At 39.9% G+C, this 21,490-nt stretch overlaps 1 protein-coding gene across 3 annotated transcripts; it reads left to right on the forward strand.

The window, feature by feature from the left end:
• Window positions 1–1,234: 1,234 nt before the first annotated feature.
• On the forward strand, window positions 1,235–17,505 carry dnajc10 (DnaJ (Hsp40) homolog, subfamily C, member 10). Of its 3 annotated transcripts, none has more exons than XM_082508334.1 (26): window positions 1,235–1,493; window positions 2,025–2,136; window positions 3,097–3,353; window positions 3,471–3,633; window positions 3,785–3,835; window positions 4,991–5,073; window positions 5,310–5,441; window positions 6,103–6,196; window positions 6,347–6,424; window positions 6,625–6,668; window positions 8,028–8,093; window positions 8,534–8,599; window positions 8,680–8,769; window positions 8,901–9,011; window positions 9,094–9,208; window positions 10,889–11,016; window positions 12,428–12,544; window positions 12,636–12,737; window positions 14,150–14,210; window positions 14,702–14,796; window positions 15,490–15,623; window positions 15,806–15,859; window positions 15,990–16,137; window positions 16,326–16,448; window positions 16,946–17,053; window positions 17,128–17,505. In XM_082508334.1, exons 3-26 carry the CDS (start codon window positions 3,144–3,146, stop codon window positions 17,137–17,139), a joined length of 2,385 nt encoding a protein of 794 aa, XP_082364460.1. In that variant the 5' UTR covers window positions 1,235–1,493; window positions 2,025–2,136; window positions 3,097–3,143; the 3' UTR covers window positions 17,140–17,505. The 3 variants fall into 3 exon arrangements, with proteins under 3 accessions (XP_082364460.1, XP_082364459.1, XP_082364458.1); XM_082508333.1 differs by having other exon boundaries at window positions 2,030–2,136; XM_082508332.1 differs by lacking the exon at window positions 1,235–1,493 and having other exon boundaries at window positions 1,590–2,136.
• Window positions 17,506–21,490: the final 3,985 nt, after the last annotated feature.

Here is a 21,490-nt window from a genome sequence, read left to right on the forward strand (position 1 = left end):
TTTCTTTTGCTTCATGCTGTAAGTGCTCCAGTTGTAATTCCTATTTTAGATGTTTCACATTCTGGGTAAAATCTGACCCAGTCACATTAAACGAGGGAAAACCTGGCAACCAAGCTCTGTGGAAAAAGGGTGTTTCTGTACATAGTCACAGGAGAAAACTCTTGACCACTACAGACTTTATTCCTGTGATACAATCTGCTATTTGACGGGGAATCAGTGTTGAATGATAAACAAACAAAGATGATCCAGTGTGGCCAGTTCTTAAGGGAACTGCTTTAAAAATAAGATTTTTGTAGCATTATTAACCCCTTGGTTTGGCCAAACGAGGATTTTTAATGAAATCACTACAACCTAAGTACCTGAAAAGTCTAACGTAAATGAACTTTTTAATAGCTTCATTTAAACATCAGCATTTTAGCATCACATTAATAACCTCTTTGGGACCTGTACTGACTGATGGAGTAATTGCATCCACGAAAAATCCATGAAAAGAAAAGCACTAGTAGAAAGAACAAACAAAACAATCCTTACAGGTCGTTTACATATAGTGTAATAAACACAAGGAATGCTAGAAAACAAATATGTTGTGAAATATTAGAAGGTTGGATTGCTGATCAATTAACCAAAAGTTCAAGAATAACTAAAATGCATTGATCTAGTAATTAAATCAACATTTTTTAATTGAATATTATATATTTCCCCCATTTGGTTACTTTATTTTAATTATGCATAAGAAATTTTTATCTCATAATTCTTTTCCGGACACTGAAATTCCAATTGGAAGCATTGGGATCGCACATCCACCGACGAACGAACACACCATTTGCGTGAACGTCATCAATATGTGGCAAATACTGTTAAATATTTGTCACTTATTCTACAGAAAACCAAGAAGTATCCGGTAGCTAGAGTTCTGTTATCAAAATAAAATTATAACGCTAGCTGGTGGGTGGAACAGGCAGTGTTGGGGAGTAACGGAATACATGTACCGCCGTTACGTATTTAAAATACAAAATATGAGTAACTGTATTCCGTTACAGTTACTGTTTAAAAAGGTGGTATTCAGAATACAGTTACTTTGTTGAGATAAATGGATTACACGGTGGTATTTTCCTGTTTCATATTGTCGCGGGTCAGGACTGTTTGGGTTTTGTTTGACAGCTACGTTCTGTTGTTCCAGGTGGCAGCGTTACGGTTGCCATGGTGACGCTCTTTCTCTGAGTGTTTCCTGGGTGAGAGAGCGGCTTTTTGTTGTTGTTGTTGTGCTAAGCTAATAGGCAGAATGCTACTCTAAAGAATGTAGCATCATGGGCAGTGTAGTCCGTGCTGCAGGGAGAATGGACTGCCATACACGTTATGGGTCTGTGACCGTGAGGAGGGAGAAAAAGGCGAGTGGAAAAGTACGAGTTGTCATCGAGCAAAAACGGGAGCTGGAAGCATGTAAATATAATAATAACCACTGCAGCCAAGAAGAGTGCCTGACGAGCCCAGTTGTAAGTAAGCTATTAAGACTCGACTGTAGGCTGTGTTCGTGTTTTCCTCCGAAACAATAAGTTCCGTTGGAGCAGCCTTTCAACGCCTCTCTGTCTCTCGCTAGCAAAGTTGACCCACACAACAAAGTAAAGCTAGTTTTTGGCTACGAGCCCGACACAGACCCGAGGTATTAGTCAGAGGTCCCTTTACTACGGGTTCGGAGCCCTTCATAAATCACAGCAATAGTGCATTCACGTAGTTGTAAAAAGCATGATAATATATTAAGTAATCCAAAGTATTCAGAATACGTTACTCTCATTGAGTAACGTAACGGAATACGTTACAGAATACATTTTGGGGCATGTATTCTGTAATCTGTAATGGAATACATTTTAAAAGTAACCTTCCCAACACTGGGAACAGGCCATCATAAACAGAATAACACAATGAAATTAGATTAACGAGTGGCTTTCTGAACATACATAAAGTTTTAGTTTTGTCTGTGTGAGACTCAGAGTGTACCGTTTAGCTGCACGACCTTTATTGTGAAGCACAGTAAGCGGAAGCAGCTTGGGCTGTTGTGTGCAACTTGATGCCGGGTCCGAGCCGGACGCTGATGCGGATCTTCATCTCCAGACTTTTGGAAGTTGGGACTCTTTAAAGGTAACAAAGCCGACGCATTAAAAATTAATATTGAAATGTCTGCTAAATATTACATGAATATTGGCTTTTGCTTCACCAATAAGACAGCAAACAGCTCCGTGTCGCAGTGAAGCTAACGAGCTAGTTAGCTGAGCAAGTTGTAACAGGAATAACCCCAGGCGTGTTAACAATGCATGTACTTTGATGTATCGCCTTTTTGGCTTCGTCTACTGTATCAAGAAAAATATTTTTCACTAGGCTTGTTTTTCAGAATCTTCTGGAATTTTGATTAAAATATCTAAGTGCTATTATTGCTATTTATTTCTCCCTTAATCTCGTAAACAGTTCCCAAATCTACATGGATGCTCTGTTTCTGATCAAGAATAGAGAAATGGAGGCTTTTACTTTGAAAGCTACCGTTTATCAAATGTAATTACCATTTAATTAAAAGGCAGCTTCGTGGAAGCAGATGCAGCTTTCATTTAAATTTTTGTTTGTGTAAGATGTAAAATTAAATATGTTGTAGTATGTTCATTTTTCTCGAGGAAAACTGTTGTACCATAAAAATAGGCGATCCTCCTGGAGTGACCCTGAAAACAGGGAAGAAATCTGCGGATATCAAAGCAACTGTTTGAATAGTTCAAGGTGCAGGAAACTGCAATGCAAAAGACAACGGTGTAAAAAAATGCTCCTCTTTCTTTTATCTGCAGACCACTTGTCCTTCCAAAGCCTGAGGCCATATAAAAGTAGAGATAATGCTTCCATCCTTTAAGCCAATCCAAACAGGCCACATATGTAAACGACACTCCTAAGGTGACATGCTGGCTCTCCTGTAGTGACTGTATTTGTTTTTTTTTCTTGCTGTGGAAAGAAGCTGTTTGCCTCACTTACTGTGATATTAGTGAGGCAAGGGGATGGTAATGGCTACAGGGTTGGGTGGACAGGGTATTTAGAACTGATCTTTGTGTCTTTCTGCCCCAGTTCCTTTAGTTGCGGCTGCTTGTTGACTCATTGAAGGAACATTCCCGATGGCGCACAGGGTTGCCTTAAGGGCCCAACACCCTCGGTCCATCTGGCTTATGGTGCTGCCGATGCTCCTCACCGTCCTTTTGGTGGCAGTTTGGGCAGAGGGCCAGGACTACTATGAATTGCTGGGAGTCAGCAGGGAAGCGACGACCAAAGAGATACGACGGGCCTTTAAGCAGCTGGCGCTCACCATGCACCCTGACAAAAACCCTGTGAGTTACACGGACAAACCACAATCCAGAAACACAAAAAAATGACACAGTAATTCTCTGAAATCTGTCGCGTCTCTATGAAACCCTGACAAAACTGATGCTTATCGACTATTTCAGGGTGACCCCTCAGCCCACGAGAAGTTCCTGCAGGTCAATCGTGCCTATGAAGTTCTGAAGGATGAAGACCTGAGAAAGAAATATGATAAATATGGAGAAAAAGGACTGGACGAGCAGCAGGGCGGACGCTATGAGAGCTGGAACTACTACAGATATGACTTTGGTAAGTAACCAATGGGATGTTACAACACTTGAATGTTTTTACAATTGTTTGTATAGAAATCGTTTTATGAGGATATTGTAAAAAGAAAAGAATAGCTAGCTCTGCTGTGAACAAAGAGTTGTTCAGTATTTAAGTTCGTCTTTCTGTCCAGGTATATATGACGATGATTTGGAGATCATCACGCTGGACAGTGGAGACTTTGGTAAGATATAAAACATATTCTGTTTTTGCTTTAGTGTACAAATGAGAAAAACCTTCATCCTTTTTCGATTGTTTGATGTTTTCCTTTCAGAAAAAGCCAACACGTAAGAACTATGTAAATTTAAAGATTTCTCAAATTTATTTTGATTGGCTTTTGAAATCTTGTTGTTCTTGTTTAATGACAGACATCATACATTGCATAATTAACTTCAGAGGTGTCAAACACATTTTAGTTCATTGTCATACAGAGCCTGAGCTAATCTTAATTGTGCTGGAACAGAAAAACAGTGCACTGGCCCCAAACAACCAATCAACCCACCAAACAAACAAACTGTTTGTTTGTTCTTGTATAAAAACATTTTAGCACATTCTCAAATGTTCACATTTAGTTATCCACAATGAGCAGTCTGAGAGGACTGAAGAAAAATTATTTTGTCTGAAAGACAAAACACAGTACAAAGTCCAAAATCTAATCTGTGGTTCTCGCCCCTCAGTCTTATGTTTGACATCCCAGACGCACATTTATACACTTGTAATTACTATGTGCGGTTCCACACATTGTAATTGTAATAGTCCTACCCACTGTCACATAGACATCAGGTTCCATTCTTTCATGACGGATGTCTTTGTCTTCTTCTGATTTCAAATTCTCTGCTCATGAGTGAAGAGGCTCTCAGTTGTTTGTCTTGCATGCTGGATTGGTTCTAAAATGTTTTTTATCCTGAACTTATTTCATATCTTGTCATCAGACACAAAGAGCCTAATCTGGAAGTAAACCTGTCAGCAGCAAATCAAATTGAAAACACAAAGGGAATGTTTAATGGTTTTCTTGTTTGATTTTAGTTTTGGGTGAGCTGCAGGGTACAATTCAAACTTTGAAGTTTGGGAATGGCTGGTCCAACTCCAGAGTAACTGCTATTTGCTGTCTGTTTTTTTTGTGTGTGTATATATGTGCCGTAAACCTTTTTTCCTGTAAGTCTTCAGACCTTAGCATAAAGCAGAACAGCTGTGCAGCTTTCTCCAAACTGTAGTTTTACCCCACTCTTATCAGTGGGAGCAACAGTAAAAGGATTTCAAAGGCACCACGACACAAACACCGTGTGAGAAACAAGAGCGTAAACAGGTAGTGACTGACGTGTCTGTGTGTCTGCTTCAGAAGCAGCAGTGAACTCTGGAGAAATCTGGTTCATCAACTTCTATTTCCCACGATGCTCCCACTGTCACCAGCTGGCTCCGACGGTAACACTACACAAGAAACACACTAAACACACATCCTCAGTCTTGCACCCTTTTATGATTTTGTTTTCTTCTGTGTTATATATGCATCTGTTAGAAAAACATTCCTGGTTTTGTTAGTTTCTTTCTCAAGTTGTAACTTGATAATAATCACATAGACAGAGTTAGACTCTGTGTCAGACAGAGTGAGTTACTAAAATATGTACGTGTCTGTTTGCTTTGACCTTTGCATGTCACAGTGGAGGGATTTTGCCAAGGAGATGGATGGTGTGATCAGGATTGGAGCGGTGAACTGTGGAGACAACAATCATCTCTGCAGGAGGAAGGGCATCAACAGCTACCCCAGTCTGTACATATACAGATCAGGACAGGTGTGTTTGCTGCTTTTTGTAGCAAAAATGGATATAGCTCAACTTTGAAAAATGAATGTAGTACATGCACATACTGAGTTAGCTCAAGCACCTGAACACTACAAACCTGAGCAGGCACCAAGTAAAAGTTTCAATCGAACGTCGATAAATGAGTTTAACAGACTCATCAAAGTAATGACAAAAGCTTGAAACCAGTTGTATACAGTTACCAGTGTTAGTCCATAATTGAACTTTTCCTATGATAGGCAAACAGCTTATTTATCCTTTGCCTCCTTTGTTTGTTTACACTAAGCAAAAAGTGCATGTTAAGGAAAATCAGTGAGTACGTTCTCATTCAAGGGTACATTTACTTCAACTACTGATGCTGTTGGAGAACCGTGTATAGCTTTGATTGCACTCTGTTGTGGATGCGGAGACAGACAGATGGAGACCCGACAGCCGAGTGGTTATTTCTGTTAAACCTCTTTGATGTTTGCTGCTTGAGGCACATGTTTAGTTGGTGCATTGTAATGTCACTTTTCCGCTGATGAGTTTGTGCATTCACACATTCACAAAGTAAAACCCAGACATAAAAGTTTGCGCTCACTGTTTGAAAGCTTTATTTAACATGTTCCATGTTTTGTTTCTTATAATTTCTTATCAATTCTTTGCATTTCTGTAGAGACCAGAGAAATTCAATGGGGAGCGCAATAGAGACAACCTGGTTCGCTTCTCCATGCAGTTCATCACTACAACCATCACTCAGCTCTGGCAAGGTGAACTACAACCCGCGACCACACTGAGATGAGCTAACTTTGTGTTAGCGAGCAGTCTGGCTAAACTTTCAGTGAAATACAGTCTGTGGAGAGTTTTTCTGTTGTTCGAGTTTATTCCTCATCCTATACGTACTAATGTTTTTTTTCCAGGTAACGTGTTCAGCGAGATAGAGAGCGCGTTCTCGTCAGGGCTTGGCTGGCTGATCACCTTCTGCTCTGACAGTGGAGGTAACACATGTGCACAGTCAGCTTTTTTTTTTGCATGCTAACACACACATACACACACATACAAGACTCTTTATGAAAAGACAGGCAGATGTGTCACAAATCAGTCTACATAACCATGTGCTCTGATACGTGGACACACAGAGTGTACTGGTGTTATCAAGCTTGTTGTTTAAAATAAATGGTGTTTGTCTCTTTTTCAGATTGCCTGGAGCCAAGAACGAGACAGAAGCTGGCAGGAATGTTGGTGAGACAACAGCAGTAATGTTTTTACAGCTGTTTATCACAGAGACATGCTGTGTCTGCTGAATAAATGAATTCACTTTAAAGATTTGAGCCAGTAGAGCATTTTATAAAGCCATGCAGGGAGGGGCACGCAGCTTTGGTTTTCAGTCTCCCAGACCCATGACTCTTACACCTGAAATACCCACTCAGAGAAATGCTTAAATCCCACCAGACACACTGCAGTGTGATTCAGAAGAATCCCTGAATCTGCTTTGTGCGCCACATCACTTACATAAAATATTTTTTATGGAAGTTGCTTCAAGCTGCACGGAGCAGATAAGGAGGACAGTAAATCAGGCATAGAGAGAATCTAGTCAAATTATAAGGCCTGGTGCAGACCACATGCTCTGCTTCTAACGATCATTCAGATTTTATGTCATTTGAAGCTGTGTGAAGAACAGAACAAAACTGCTTTAGAGATGTGATATCACAGACACACAGCAGGTGTGTTTTATGGGATTGGTTAAATTGGCCCTGGATGGATTTAGAAATTTTCAAACACTTGAAGAGGTCATTTTTTTCCTCTAAAGTACTTGAGAAGAGAGAAAAGTCAGAGAGAGAGATTTTGAAATGACAAGGAGCAGGGGCATCTTACTACACGTAAAACGGCTGCAAAAAAAAAGATGTACAGGCAGAGCACAACGGTCAGCACAGCACAAAATTTGGGTCCTTCGCTCTAGTTAGCGGTCAGCGCAGCGCATGTCGCGTCCTATGTGAAAGGGCCTTGAGGATATATGTCACTAATAATGTTAACACTGTCCTACATGAAAGACAAAGACAAAAAAAAAGGCTTAAATGCTAAATTCTACTTATGTGAATGTGTCACCAAAGAGACCGTGTGTCTAACCACAGTGTTGCTGTGTGGCTCTTTATATTTTTCAAATGATAAGCTTTATTTGGGGCTGATGAATGACAGGCAAATGTTTTCTCTGAGGGGTTGTGTGTCATCTTCATGCATTTGTCCTCTAACCTTTTGAAGTGAGGACGTACTTTGGATTTCCAGCTTGTCATTCCAATCTAATAGCTGCGAGGAACAGCCTTGTAAACGATGTCTGTGTGTGACCGACAGACCTATGACAGTTAGTGTCGTCTAGGCAATTTGATTGAATCCTATAAAGGTAGCTCACTATCCTCAAGTTATGTTTCATTTGTAACGTACATTGTGTAATGTTAAAAATCTTTTAAAAAAATCTAACTTTTATTTGTAGTTCTATCATGACAAGTTTATTAGTAGCTGTGATGCTGATGTATGTGTTGTAATAAATACTACAGCGCCTGTTTGATCTCTTTATAACTGCTAAGTGTTTGTGTCTGAATGTAGGATGGTCTGGTTAAGGTGGGATGGATGGACTGCACAGCAGATGAACAGATCTGTGCAAGTTTCCAGGTAAGGGTCAGAAGTACTATAGTAATGGTACTTGCATGAGATATCTGTGTAGTTGGGTTTATATACAATGTAAGTGGGAGTATCATCTGCAAAGATGGGGGTAAATGGTTTCTACATAGTGCTTTTCTACTTTACCTCAGCACCCAAAGCACTTTATACAGCATGCCTCGTTCACCCTTTTTTCCACACATTGAGACAACAACGTGGTGTTCAGTATTTTACCCAAGAATAGTTTGACATGCAGACTGGAGCAACTAGGGAACAAACCAAACCTTCCAATTAGTAAATTAGTAGATGACCTGCAATACCCCCTGAGCTACAGCCAGGAGGGAGGATGATATTTTGTCAACACATAGTGCTCTGCTTAGAACTGACTTTAGACTGATTTAGTTATTTCCAGCAGTATCGCCTGCTTGGCTAATCTTTCTGTTGTGTTTCAGGTGACCAGTGGAGCAACTGCTTTATTCCCACCTGGAAGTGCTTTGAATAAACCAGACAGTGTACTTGTAAGACGAAGAACACACTACTGTCTGTGCTAATACTGTGTATAGTACTGGAATACTGACTCTATGTGTATGTGTTTCAGTGGCTGAATACTCTGGACAGTAAAGAAATTTATAATCAGGTCATCAACCATCTACCTGATTTGGAACTTCTCACCAGCGACAGTTTCCAGGTATTCTGACTCCAGATGCACAGTCCACCTGTGCATAATACAATTACTTGTATTGTATTACAGCGCAATTCAATATAATACAGAAGTACAATGTAAAATTGTTCTGATGCAGTGTAACTTGTTTCGTCCAGAGTAAATTGGCCCATCATCGCTGGTTAATCAGTTTTACATTTGGTAACAAAAACTCTGCCTCCAACGAGTACAAGAAGCTACAAGCTTTCCTCCGAAATGACCACATACAGGTATCTGTCTATCTGACTGTCTGTGCGTGTCTCTGCATGTATCTGTCTGCCTGCCTGTCTGACTGACTGTTTGTCCTTCCAGGTTGGCAGAGTGGACTGTATAGCGGACTCAGAGCTGTGTCAGTCTCTTTACATTCATAAACCCTGTATGGCTGTCTTTAAAGGACTGGGAATCCACGACTTTGAGATCCACCATGGTCAGTACTACATTTGCATTGTACTGGGCTCAAAATGTGGTCATAAATATTTTGTACTTGTTAAAAAGATTTGTATGTGTAAAAAAAAATTTGTGCATGCGTAAAAAAGATTTGTGCGTGTGTAAAAAAGATTTGTGTGTGTGTAAAAAAGATTTGTGTGTGCGTAAAAAAGATTTGTGCGTGCGTAAAAAAGATTTGTGCGTGCGTAAAAAAGATTTGTGCGTGCGTAAAAAAGATTTGTGCGTGTGTAAAAAAGATTTGTGCGTGTGTAAAAAAGATTTGTGTGTGTGTAAAAAAGATTTGTGCGTGCGTAAAAAAGATTTGTGCGTGCGTAAAAAAGATTTGTGTGTGTGTAAAAAAGATTTGTGTGTGTGTAAAAAAGATTTGTGTGTGGACTTAGCCAAAAAAAACCCTGAAAGTTACAACTACAAATTTTGACCCTATTTTTCTTCCTTTCATCTGATTGGTGAATGTCATGTCAATCACAAATGTAACAATCCAATCAGAGAACAGATGGGTTTGGCTGTCGGAGGGGCGCTTTTTTTGAACTGCAGGTCTTTGAAGGGAATAAATGCCCTTTTACATGCCAACCCAGCGTTTTCCTTCATCACCACGAAGGAAAACAGTCTGTGGTCGTCCGAGTTTGGTGATTTTTGTGTCACAGGACTACGTGTTTAATACAGGGACTTCCACAGCCTTTTCAACAGCGCTGCGGACGCAGGGGGGGCAGTGTTTTGGAAATGACAGTCTTCATTACAAAGCTTTCTTCGTTATGAATTAGCATACATGTTTTTATTGAACATTTGAAGAACTAGCAAAAAAACCAGAAACTCTTGTAGAGGACATAAAGTCAGAGATAGAAAAGACAAGGAGCAGGTGCATCTAGTACAGGTAGAGCTGCTGCAAAAACCCACAGAGCCCAGCAGCCAGCAACAAATTCTGGATCCTTTGCTTTTAGTTAGCAATTAGCATTAGCAGCACATCCTGCGTCCGATGTGAAAGGACTTTTATGCTGCGCACTGTGACTCACAGCAATGGTCCTGGGTCAGCCCTGACTTTGTGCTAAACTAATCCTAAAGTAATAATGGTATTTCTAACCACTGATATACCACAACTTTATCCTTTCAACAGCTGCTGAAAGTTAGGGGACCTAACTGCTATCGGATATTTATATAGAGATTACCCTTCAAGGACCTGCTGTTCAAAAAAGTGCCCCTCCGACAGCCAAACCCATCTGTTCTCTGATTGGATTGTTTAATTTGTGATTGACATGACATTGACCAATCAGCTTAAAGGAAGAAAAATAGGGTCAAAATTCGTAGTTGTAACTTTCAGGGGTTTTTTTGGGCTAACTCCACACACAAATCTTTTTTACACATACAAATCTTTTTTACAAGTACAAAATATTTATGACCACATTTTGAGCCCATACATGTTGCTCTCCACTTGCATTTTATTTGTTTAAATTAGTTTGAATATCTCTGCATGTTTGAGGAGGACATGTACGTCTTGTCCAACTAGCAGTTTGTTACAAGGTTACAAGGATAGAGGAGTTCCAAAAAAGGGCTCATGTTATTATTTGAGGAGCCAGTTTGCTAAGGTTGGTTGAACAATGGCTTATTAAGTTAATCCGTTCAGAGAAGGTTTGCTCATCTGCATTAACTCGTGTGTTTTGTGTAGGCAAAGATGTGTTGTACAATATTGTGGGTTTTGCGAGGGACAGCGTTCGAGCTTTTGTCACCACTCTGGGGCCGGACAACTTTCCTTCAGACAGAAAGGAGCCGTGGCTCGTCGACTTCTTCGCTCCGGTTTGTATTTGACTACTTTAATCACAATTATGATGTTGTGCTTTATCTTTTGGTGGCAGATTTTCAAGTAGGTGGTTATTTTAGTGGTTAAAATGATTTATTAAGCTGTGACCTCAAAAGTGAACAACAAACTCTTCCCTTATTTATTTATTTACATTTGATTCACTACAAAAGAGTTTGTAGTTGTTGCATCTAAATCTTTTAGTTTTAGTTGATTAAATATTACGAGATTATAGTAGACTAAACCTAAAGTTGCTTCAGTGACTAAAATACAAAGTGTAAACCACTTTGGAACAACCAGTAAATAAATTGTAAAATATATCCATACTGTTCTCTTTCTTCTAAGCGTTGATATTTATGTTATATTTGGCTGAATGCGATTGAGAAGTTACACACAGCTGTGATAATGTGACAATTGACTGTAAAACATTGATAAAAGCCAATCGATGAGGCAAGTTACTCTTATCAGTCCAGATTGACTCACATTGATTGCATTGTCTTTTAGACGGAGTTATTTGCAAAGCTTTGGAAATCTGTCACAACACAAAATCAGGATCAAGAGTCTGAAAGTGAAAAAAAATAAATTTGAAACCCAAAAAAAGAAGTTAATGAAAACAAATAAATTATTTAAAATAAAATAATTATTAAAGAAAAAAATTGTATTTTTTTATTTTTTAAATATAAAAAATATCAGAATTTCACTTTGAAATAGCTTTTGACCCTGATGTAGCTTCACGTGACTGCATCCAGTCTGAGCTGGACTGGGATCGTTTGGAGACACGTCTCCCACCAGGCGAGCTATTTGTGCATTCTTCAGTTGCAAACAATATTCAATGCAATCACTGTTATTTTTTATTTATTTTATAATTGCAGGGTTTGACAGTTTAATACTATCTTTATTCTAGTGTGACTGAGCTATGAGCTAAGGGACCAAACGTAGCACAAGAGTAATCTGCTGGTTGCGCCAAATGTTTTTGGCACTGATGATGCAGCCAGTCAGAGTCCTTGTTTAACTTCAGGGCTGGTGGTGGTGCTACACCTACAACACAAACAGTCACTAACTCCGAGGCAGATATGGACCACTTTGTTGGGAGCATTGTGAGCTTGTAAGAGGCAAGAAAGACCCTGAAACACTGAGAACGCTGTGTGAACAAGGGCTAATTAATCAAGCTTTGTCAACCGTAGTAAAAACATTAAAAACCAAAAGTGAGAAAATGGGACTTAAAATCAGTTTTAATCTATTACCACTTTGTGAAAACTGAAGTTTGTAAATAGCACTAGTTAAAAACCAAACTACTGACGTGATAACGACCACCGACAGCCTAAATCCTTGGTAGCTCAGATTTGAACATTGGGTAAGAATTGTCGTTGCTACTTATTAACCTCACAAACATTTGGCTCTTGCTTGCAGTGGTGCCCCCCGTGTCGAGCTTTACTGCCGGAACTGCGAAAAGCTTCAATCCAGCTAGCTGGGCAGATGAAGTTTGGCACTTTGGACTGTACCATCCATCACAACCTCTGTTCTAGAGTAAGCACACACATCCGTGTATATTGTTGATTTTTAAGCTTAAGGCTAAAATGTGCCGACCAATTAGTAATTTACTTTTCTCTTTTTTCAGTATAATATTCAGGCTTATCCCACCACAGTGATCTTTAATGGTTCTTCTGTGCATGAATATGAAGGCCATCATTCAGCTGATGGCATCCTGGAGTTTATACAGGTACTACATCAAATACAACTGAAATGGCTCCTCTTTGCCTGGATTTTTGTCATCTGTACACCGTTTGGTCAAAATGTACCTTTAAGAAATTTACAGCTCCAGCTGTAATGAGTAATCTTTTTCAAATGAATCAGTAATCTAATCAAGTAATCGGATAAGAAATACTTGAGTTTCATTTATGAGCAATAATAAAAACTCAAAAGAGATTACAGGTCTTTCAGAATGAACTGCTCATTGGTTTCCATTTTGGAAATTGCAATATTTTAAAGTTTCACTGCATGTAAAAGAAGAAACCCAGCTAAACCCTTTAGCTGTATTTGCATACCATATTAATTTCATTTTTTTTTAAGAAAACGCTTTCTTAAATGCAAATATATATATATTAAACACATTTTTATTGGCTTGTGAAAAAAAGCTTTTATTTTTATATATTTAAATATTAGTGCAATTTAATTGATACAATATTTTATATTATTTCACTTTAATCTGAAATGTTTTATGAAAGCACTTGACGTTTATATGGTTTTTTACACCCCATGTCCCCCTTTAGACTGATCCCTGTTTACTGCAGGTATTGTTTCCATCTAAAATAGGACGGCTGCTGTCAGCCTTCAGAGAGCTGAACACGGGTTCGGACGAAGTTAACGGTTCATCTGAACATTTTAATACAACTTCTGGAGATTTACTGCAGATTTTTCTGTGTAAAACAAACAGCGGTGGACGGAGCAGCTACAAACTTTGCTTTTCTTTACGTCAGAGTTTGATGATCGGGTGTTTTGATGAAGGACTCCCGCTCGCTTTCCCCCACTAAAGATTAATGCCTTTTACCATTGGTGATCACAGGAACAGCCCTGCTGTTTACGTCACTAGAAACATTTTTCTTTCATTCTACCTGAGCTCAATGTCTCAGTAACGGCTCCGTCTCTTTGCTCTTTGTGGTGTGTAAACAGACTCCGGGTCCACGTTAAACTGCCAGCATCATCATCATTGCTGCTGTTGTGTTATCAGTGTTTTTGTTTAAAACTGAGGCCTGAGTGGGCTGAATGTTGTCCGACTTTTTATTCACACGCTGCTCCTAAACACATTTATTCTGAAGGTTTGTTTTAGTCACACCTGTGTTAAGCGCTCACGTTTACATCGTTTAACACATCAGTGCAATACAGAGCCGTGCATTAACCAAAGCATCGAAGCAAAGTTTGTGTTGAGAATTTTTTTATGATCAATTTTTTTTTATTACTCAGTGAATCATTGCAGCTAAAGGGCTCATCACCACTGTCAATATTATTACAAAATAACATTTGATGCATAGTATAATTTTTTTTCATTGCTGTTTTCCTTTGGTTGCCTTTGGTCTCAAAGTGGAGTATTTAAAAGACTGTGAGATCACAAAGGGCTTCTTTCTATCTCTGCAGGACCTGGTTAATCCATCGGTCCTGATTTTGGATCCTTCAAGCTTCACAGAGAAAATTAAAGGTAAAACCTGCTCCTGACAATAATAATGGATTGCATTTATATAGCGCTTTTCGAGACCCTCAAAGTGGTTTACAATTCCACTATTCATTCACTCTCACATTCACACACTGGTGGAGGCAAACCACTGGGGCAGGCTGACAGAAGCAAGACTGCCGCACCATCGGCCCCTCTGGCCATCACCAGTAGGCGGTAGGTGAAGTGTCTTGCCCAAGGACACAACGACCAAGACAGACAGAGCTGGGGATTGAACCGGCAGCCTTCCGGTTACAAGATGAGCTTCCTAACCCCCTGAACCACGGCCGTGACAATAAACTGCTTCTTGCACAAAGGGCTAGTTGCAAAGACTTTGAACAGCACTGTTGTAAAAGAACTTGACAGCTGCAATTGCTGTTTTATGAAAACTACCCATTCCCATCTTTCAGTTTAAAGCACCATAGAGGCTGGATTATTAAAGTTAAAGTCTAACACAGTGGTCTGTTTCTCTGCTGCAGGTCGAGATGAAGGACAGATCTGGGCGGTAGATTTCTACGCTCCCTGGTGTGGTCCCTGTCAGGCTCTGATGCCTGAATGGAGACGCATGGCCCGGGTATAACTCACTTTACATGTGCCATATATAGACCATAGACACAAAATGAAAGAACACAAGAAGGAGAGCTGTATAAACTTTAAAGGTCATCTAGCTGCTTCACTCTACTGTCACCTGATCAGTAAACTTCAGTAACCCTGAGCCACTGGAAGCTCGAGCCATGACACGGCCTCCAGCTTGTTCTGCTGTTGTATGCTTTAGATGAACCTTAGTAGACACTTTTTGTATTTTGTTTTCAGAATGTACAAAGGTCTCAATTTGCCATTCATAATTTTCCTGCTCTCTCTTTGATAGATTTGTTTCTGCAGCATGACCTGTCCTTGACAATTAATGGCATATTTCTAAAAACTGAGCTGAGATTCTTTCCTTTAAACCCATATTTATTGTATAACATAAGCTTGAATGCGATTTATTAAACAGTTAAAATAGCCAAATTGTGCCCTGGTCCAAAAATATATGAACCTTAAAGGAAAGAAATTCAGTTTAGATGTCAGTTTTAAAATTAATACCTATGACTGAATCTGCACAACTCCACAAAACAGTGAATTTGTGAAGAAAACCAGGAACATTGGGATTTTGTTTATGAACCTAAAGCAAGTGACAGAAATCAGCAGATGAAAACAGAGGGTCAGGACTCAGCTAGCAGAAGGAGAGAGCAGCCTCTAACCTGACGCCGTCTTGGTTTCCATCCAGCTGCTTTCAGGTCAGATCCTGGTCGGTTCGGTCGACTGTCAGCGCTTTCAGTCGTTCTGTCAGAGCCAGAGTGTGAGAGCATACCCAGAAATCCGCCTGTACCCTGGAAACAGCCGGCAGCCAGATCGCTATACGTATGTAACTCACTTTACATGCTCAGATGTCGGGAAATGAATATTCCCAGGAGATGAGAATATGGATATGAGTTTCATCACAACATCTCAGATGATCAGAATTATTTGTTTTACCTTCTTACATCTTCTTTTTACTTAGATTATTGATTACTGATTTCCTTTTCGCCTGCCTGTCTCTGTAGGAGTTATAATGGTTGGCACAGAGATGCCCATTCACTGAGAACATGGGCACTGAGGTGAGATGCAAGTTGCCTTTTCTTGTCTTTCTGTATTTCTTTAGGGTTTTTCTTTCTTTCTGCAGTAAAAGAACCAATGAAATGGGACGTGTCCAGTGTTAATAGTTGAGTTATTCTCTTGTGTGTACAGTTTTTTACCCAGAGCCTCTGTGGACCTTACTCCAGAGACCTTCAGATCTCTGGTTCTGTCAGGTCGGGATCACTGGGTCCTGGACTTTTATGCCCCCTGGTGCGGACCCTGTCAACACTTTGCCCCGGAGTTTGAGGTCCTAGCTCGGGTGTGAAAACTTTGCTTCTCTGCATGAATCTTGTTGCTTTTTTTCTGCAGTGACTGATGAGACAAACCGAAAGTAAACTTCTCCAACAGACTGTGGGACGAAGCACAAATTAAGAGTTTCTTAAAAGTATGGTTTTCTTGTAGTCAAGAGTCCTGCAGTCATGCTTTTTGTGTGTGTGCGATTGACAGATGCTTAAAGGCGAGGTCCGGGCAGGGAAGGTTGACTGTCAGGCTCATTATCAGACCTGTCAGTTAGCTGGTATCACCGCCTACCCAACTGTCAGATTGTACCCATACCTGGGAAAAAAGAGGGTAAGCACACACACACACACACACACACACACACACACACACACACACACACACACACACACACCGTGACTAGCACTGTCACTTCAGAGTAAGAATGTTCTAGGATTAGACTTCATGGCTGTAGCCTCTTTTTATTTTGTAAAAGTTGTGTTGCTTGCCATGTTTTTCTCCATGCTTCAGTTTTTTATGTTTGTTTTTATTTTGTTTTGGTGAATCTGTCTTCTCCCAAATATTTTTGTTAATTAGGAATCAACTCCTGATTTTTCCCCATTCTAACATTTTGTCCATCAAATACCATTTAAAAAAAAGTAAAAGCAAGGTTTATAATCTAATGTTTTATATTCATCACCAAAAAAAGAGCTCAGTTTACTTTTATAAAACAAAAGAAAAGCAAAAAGCACAGCCTTCATCATCAGATTTGATGGGAAAGAATCAGTTATGGATTGACTTAATAGTGGAAAAGATTATAATGTGTGTGTATGTGTGTGTTCTGACAGCATGAACAGAGTGGGGAGCATATCAATAGCCGAGACGCTAACGTGATCGCTGACACCGTCAGACAGCGGCTACAACAGCTGTTGCCACGGTTACACAATAAGCCAAAGGTAAGTGCCGGTTAACTTCAAGCACAAATCAACCCAGCCGCTGAACTGGAGTCTGACACGTTTGTATGTTGTAGGATGAGCTGTGATGGAAGCGGGCGGTACTGTGAGGAAGATGAGCCACCTGATTGGTCAGGTAGAGACAGAAGTGAATTTGATTGGCCCAGCAAGATGATCAATCGGTCAACACTCCTTTATAGAAGCTACAGCTGGAACACTGGGACCGACTGTTACCTGCTGTGCTGAATGTACTGAACACTTCTGCCTTGTTTATGTTTGGTTTATAATTGTCTCCATTGTTTCTATTTACTCTATGAAGTAAAACTTTGGGACACTGTGTATTGATCATGTTACTGACACATACACACACACTCACCGATCCAATTGTTGACATAGTGTTGTATTTTATTGCTCATGTAAAAACAGTTTGAGAATAAAACGGTTCGTTTCTGTTAGATGTGTGTGCATCCCTGTGAGTTTTACAACCATCCCTGCAGGTTAAATTCAAAGTATACAAAGATGTTGACAAGATTCAGAAAAAAGAAATAATCACAAAGTATTAACTCTTTCAATTACTTTGTTTTTTTCTCAAGCAAAAGTGCCATGCATTTCAATCTCATGGTTTCTCAACACTGTTGCTTTTCTGTGTGTCAAACTGAGTTTTTGGGGATTGGATAGGGGTGCATCCAGAGGGACATGAGGTGGCAATAGCCCCGCTGAAAACATGATCGTCCACCTCAATGCTCTGTATGGACCCCAGAACGTAAACACACAGCTGTAGATGTTTTCTTAGTTATTCACACTTTGACCAGCAGGTGTCACTGTTCACTCACTGTTCACTCACTGTGTCATCTGGCTGAAAACTGTAGGAGACAGGAGCTTAAGAAAAGTTGGATTGACAAGATAAATACGTGCAGACAGGGTTTATAAAGTCTCTGAAAAGAGCTCAGAATATATCCAGGATTGGGTGCCCGCTGAAATCCTCAGTAAAAAAAAAAGGTTTATACTGTTAATGCGTTAAAGTTAATTAGATCATTAATTACTTGTTATATGTAATATGTATTCCCACAGAAAAAACAAACAAATAAAACTGATGCATTTATCTTATGCTCTTGGAAATTTTACACAAATAAAAAACAAAACAAAAGCAACAAACTGTATTGAAATAATTTGGAGCTTTTTAATGGTTTGTAATGGCTGTGTATCTTAAGAAGGGCAGCAGGTGTCACTGTTGCTTCTCTGTGCAGTGACTTCCCCAGAAAAGAGTTGATCAGGAAACAGAACCTGTGCACTGATTCAACTTTTGGAACACGGGCTTATCCACAACGGACCTGAGTCACATTACATTACCATGAGAACATTACATTGTGTCACGGTTCTGTATTATGTGGTCTGAAGAAAACTAATCTACTATACTCAGTGTTGGGGAGTAACGGAATACATGTACCGCCGTTACGTATTTAAAATACAAAATATGAGTAACTGTATTCCGTTACAGTTACCGTTTAAAAAGGTGGTATTTGGAATACAGTTACTTTGTTGAATTAAATGGATTACACGGCAGTACTTTCCTGTTTCATATTGTCGCGGGTCAGGACTGTTTGGGTTTTGTTTGACAGCTACGTTCTGTTGTTCCAGGTGGCAGCGTTACAGTTGCCATGGTTACAGGGTGACACTCTCTCTCTGCGTGTTTCCTGGGTGAGAGAGCGCCTTTTTGTTGTTGTTGTTGTGCTAAGCTAACAGGCAGAATGCTACAGGTATAGCTCTAAAGAATGTAGCATCATGGGCAGTGTAGTCCGTGCTGCAGGGAGAATTGACTGCCATACACGTTATGTGTCCGTGAACTCGAGGAGGGAGAAAAAGGCGAGTAGAAAAGTACGAGTTGTCATCGAGCAGAAACGGGAGCTGGAAGCATGTAAATATAATAATAACCACTGCAGCCAAGAAGAGTGCCTGACGAGCCCAGTTGTAAGTAAACTATTAAGACTCGACTGTACACCGTGTTCGTGTTTTCCTCCGAAACAATAATTTCCGTTGGAGCAGCCTTTCAACGCCTCTCTCTGTCTCTCGCAAGCAAAGTTGACCCAGACAACAAAGTAAAGCTATTTTTCGGCTATGAGCCCAACTCGGAACCCGCCGTATTAGTCAGAGGTCCCTTTACTACGCTTCGGAGCCGCGGACCTTCAGTAACAATAATAAATCACAGCAATAGTACATTCACATAGTTGTAAACAGCATGATAATATATTAAGTAATCCAAAGTATTCAGAATACGTTACAGAATACATTTTGGGGCATGTATTCTGTAATCTGTAATGGAATACATTTTAAAAGTAACCTTCCCGACACTGACTATACTATACTCAATAAATTAAGCTGTAGATAGCAGCTGGTCTGCTAACCTTGTGAACTGAAGCCTAAAGTTCATCCATGCCTTCGGTAAGACAGAAAAAGGTGGTGATATTAATGTTTCTGTGCATATAATTTTCATCGAATCTGTCTCTGATGATCACACTGGGAAACTGGCCAGGTTCACATTAAAGATTTCTTGATGATAATGAGAAACTCTTCTTTGTCTTCTGTAGCAGTAGGTGAGAGTCTACCTCAAAAGTAAAAATCTACTAAGCAGCAGTGATGCTTATATCTGGCTAATTTGCACCATAGTGTAAAAGATGAATGTAGCCTCTGGCTCTGAGAAGCAAAGCCAATTCAGGTAATGCCTTTTAATGGCCACCGGGGGGGGGGGATACCTGTTGCATGAAAAACCCTGTAGAAGTCTTTGGGGAAAGGGCTCTCAGCTCTGACTGCAGTAAGCACTTTCCTGATGGGCTCACTCATTTTGGTTCATACCTAATATAACATTATTTCCATTTTATACATTTTGGTCATTCTAAGAGTCAGAAAGCAGGATTAACTGGATATACGTCTTGGCTAATGACTCATGATTTTTAAGTTGTTAGCTAACAAACGTGCTTGCTGGTTCCAGTTTGAAAACGCCAACACTGTGATGTGATGACAGTGAAAACTTTCTTCTCAAGGAGTTCACAAACCAGTGACGTCACAGTAGCTACACCCATCTAAATCCATGTGATTCGTGAAGATTATTCTTGATTTTGCTGATAACCTATTTGTTTGGCAACAAATCACATCTTGGGCATAACCAACAATTAATCTCATCCCAGTGGGAATGCGAATTTCGCAGTAATCCATCCAGTTGGTGTTGAAAACAGAAAAAAGGTCAAACATAGTCCTGTGAAAAAAATATTTTCCCAGGGCTCTGTGCGGCCCTGTGAAAGTGCATGCCATGATTCAATTGTTTGTAGAACCACCTTTAGCAGTAATTATAAGTAAGTTGAAGTAATTGCTTCTGTAGGACTTTATCAGTCTCTCATTGTTGAGGAGGAATTTTGGCCCGCTCTTCTTTACAAGGTCCCACTACAGTATTTGAGCTCTGGACTTTGACTGGGCCACTGCAACACCTCGATTCATTGATTTTTCAGCAATTGTGTTGTAGATTTGAGATGTGCTTGGGATAACTGACCTGTTGCATTACCTCATATGGGCCAAGTTTAGCTGTCAGACAGATGGCCTCACATTTGACTCTAGAACACTTTGGTTTTGGTTTGGTTCATGGTCAACTCAGTGACTGCATGGTGCCCAAGCCCTGCAGCTGCAAAACAAGCCCAAATCATCACCCCTTTACCATCGCCACTGACAGCTCCTATGAGGTGTTTGTTTTCGCTGAATGCTGAAAATGTGTTAAGACACCTGAGAATGCTGCACACCTACAAACTGCCAAAACTTCTGATTTTATAGAGTTGTTTTGATTAGCAGGACCTGGTTGCTACTTACCCTATGCGGTAGATGAAACGTGAGAGGATCACTGAGGTTAGCGTGGTTCATTTTATGGGGGACATGAAAATTAAATTACTTTATGTGTCCATGTGATCAGTGACACCTATAAAAAATATAATGCTAGGCATTTGTGTTTCAGGTCTACCTTTAGTAATTCACCTGTTACACAAACCTTACACATTATACTGTTGGACAGCATCACGTCCCTCTCTATATAAATCTGTATATAATTACATACAAGTGTAACCATCAGACATAGAAATTCTCACAGTCTGGAAAAGACCAATAGTTAAAATGTTCTCTATTACTGTAATTACCTAAATGACCTTAGATACTTTCCACTTGAACATTATTAGAGGAGGACATTTCTATGTAGTCCCCCCCTTTACCTCTTTCTCTCTCTCCGTTTTGTGGGCAGTTGGAGGTCAGCATTGACGCAGCACTGCTCCATAAACCACTGGAATCACTTACTGCGTGTGCATTCTATTGTTTCATTATGTGAAATGGAGCAACAAGTTGGACAAACACTCGCTGAGTTATTGTGGGAACCGACCTGGTAGTCCTGTGCGTGTGTGTTTTGATGAT

This window comes from Aulonocara stuartgranti (genome assembly GCF_965226115.1).
Source record: "Aulonocara stuartgranti genome assembly, chromosome: 16".
NCBI classification, from domain to species: Eukaryota; Metazoa; Chordata; class Actinopteri; order Cichliformes; family Cichlidae; genus Aulonocara; species Aulonocara stuartgranti.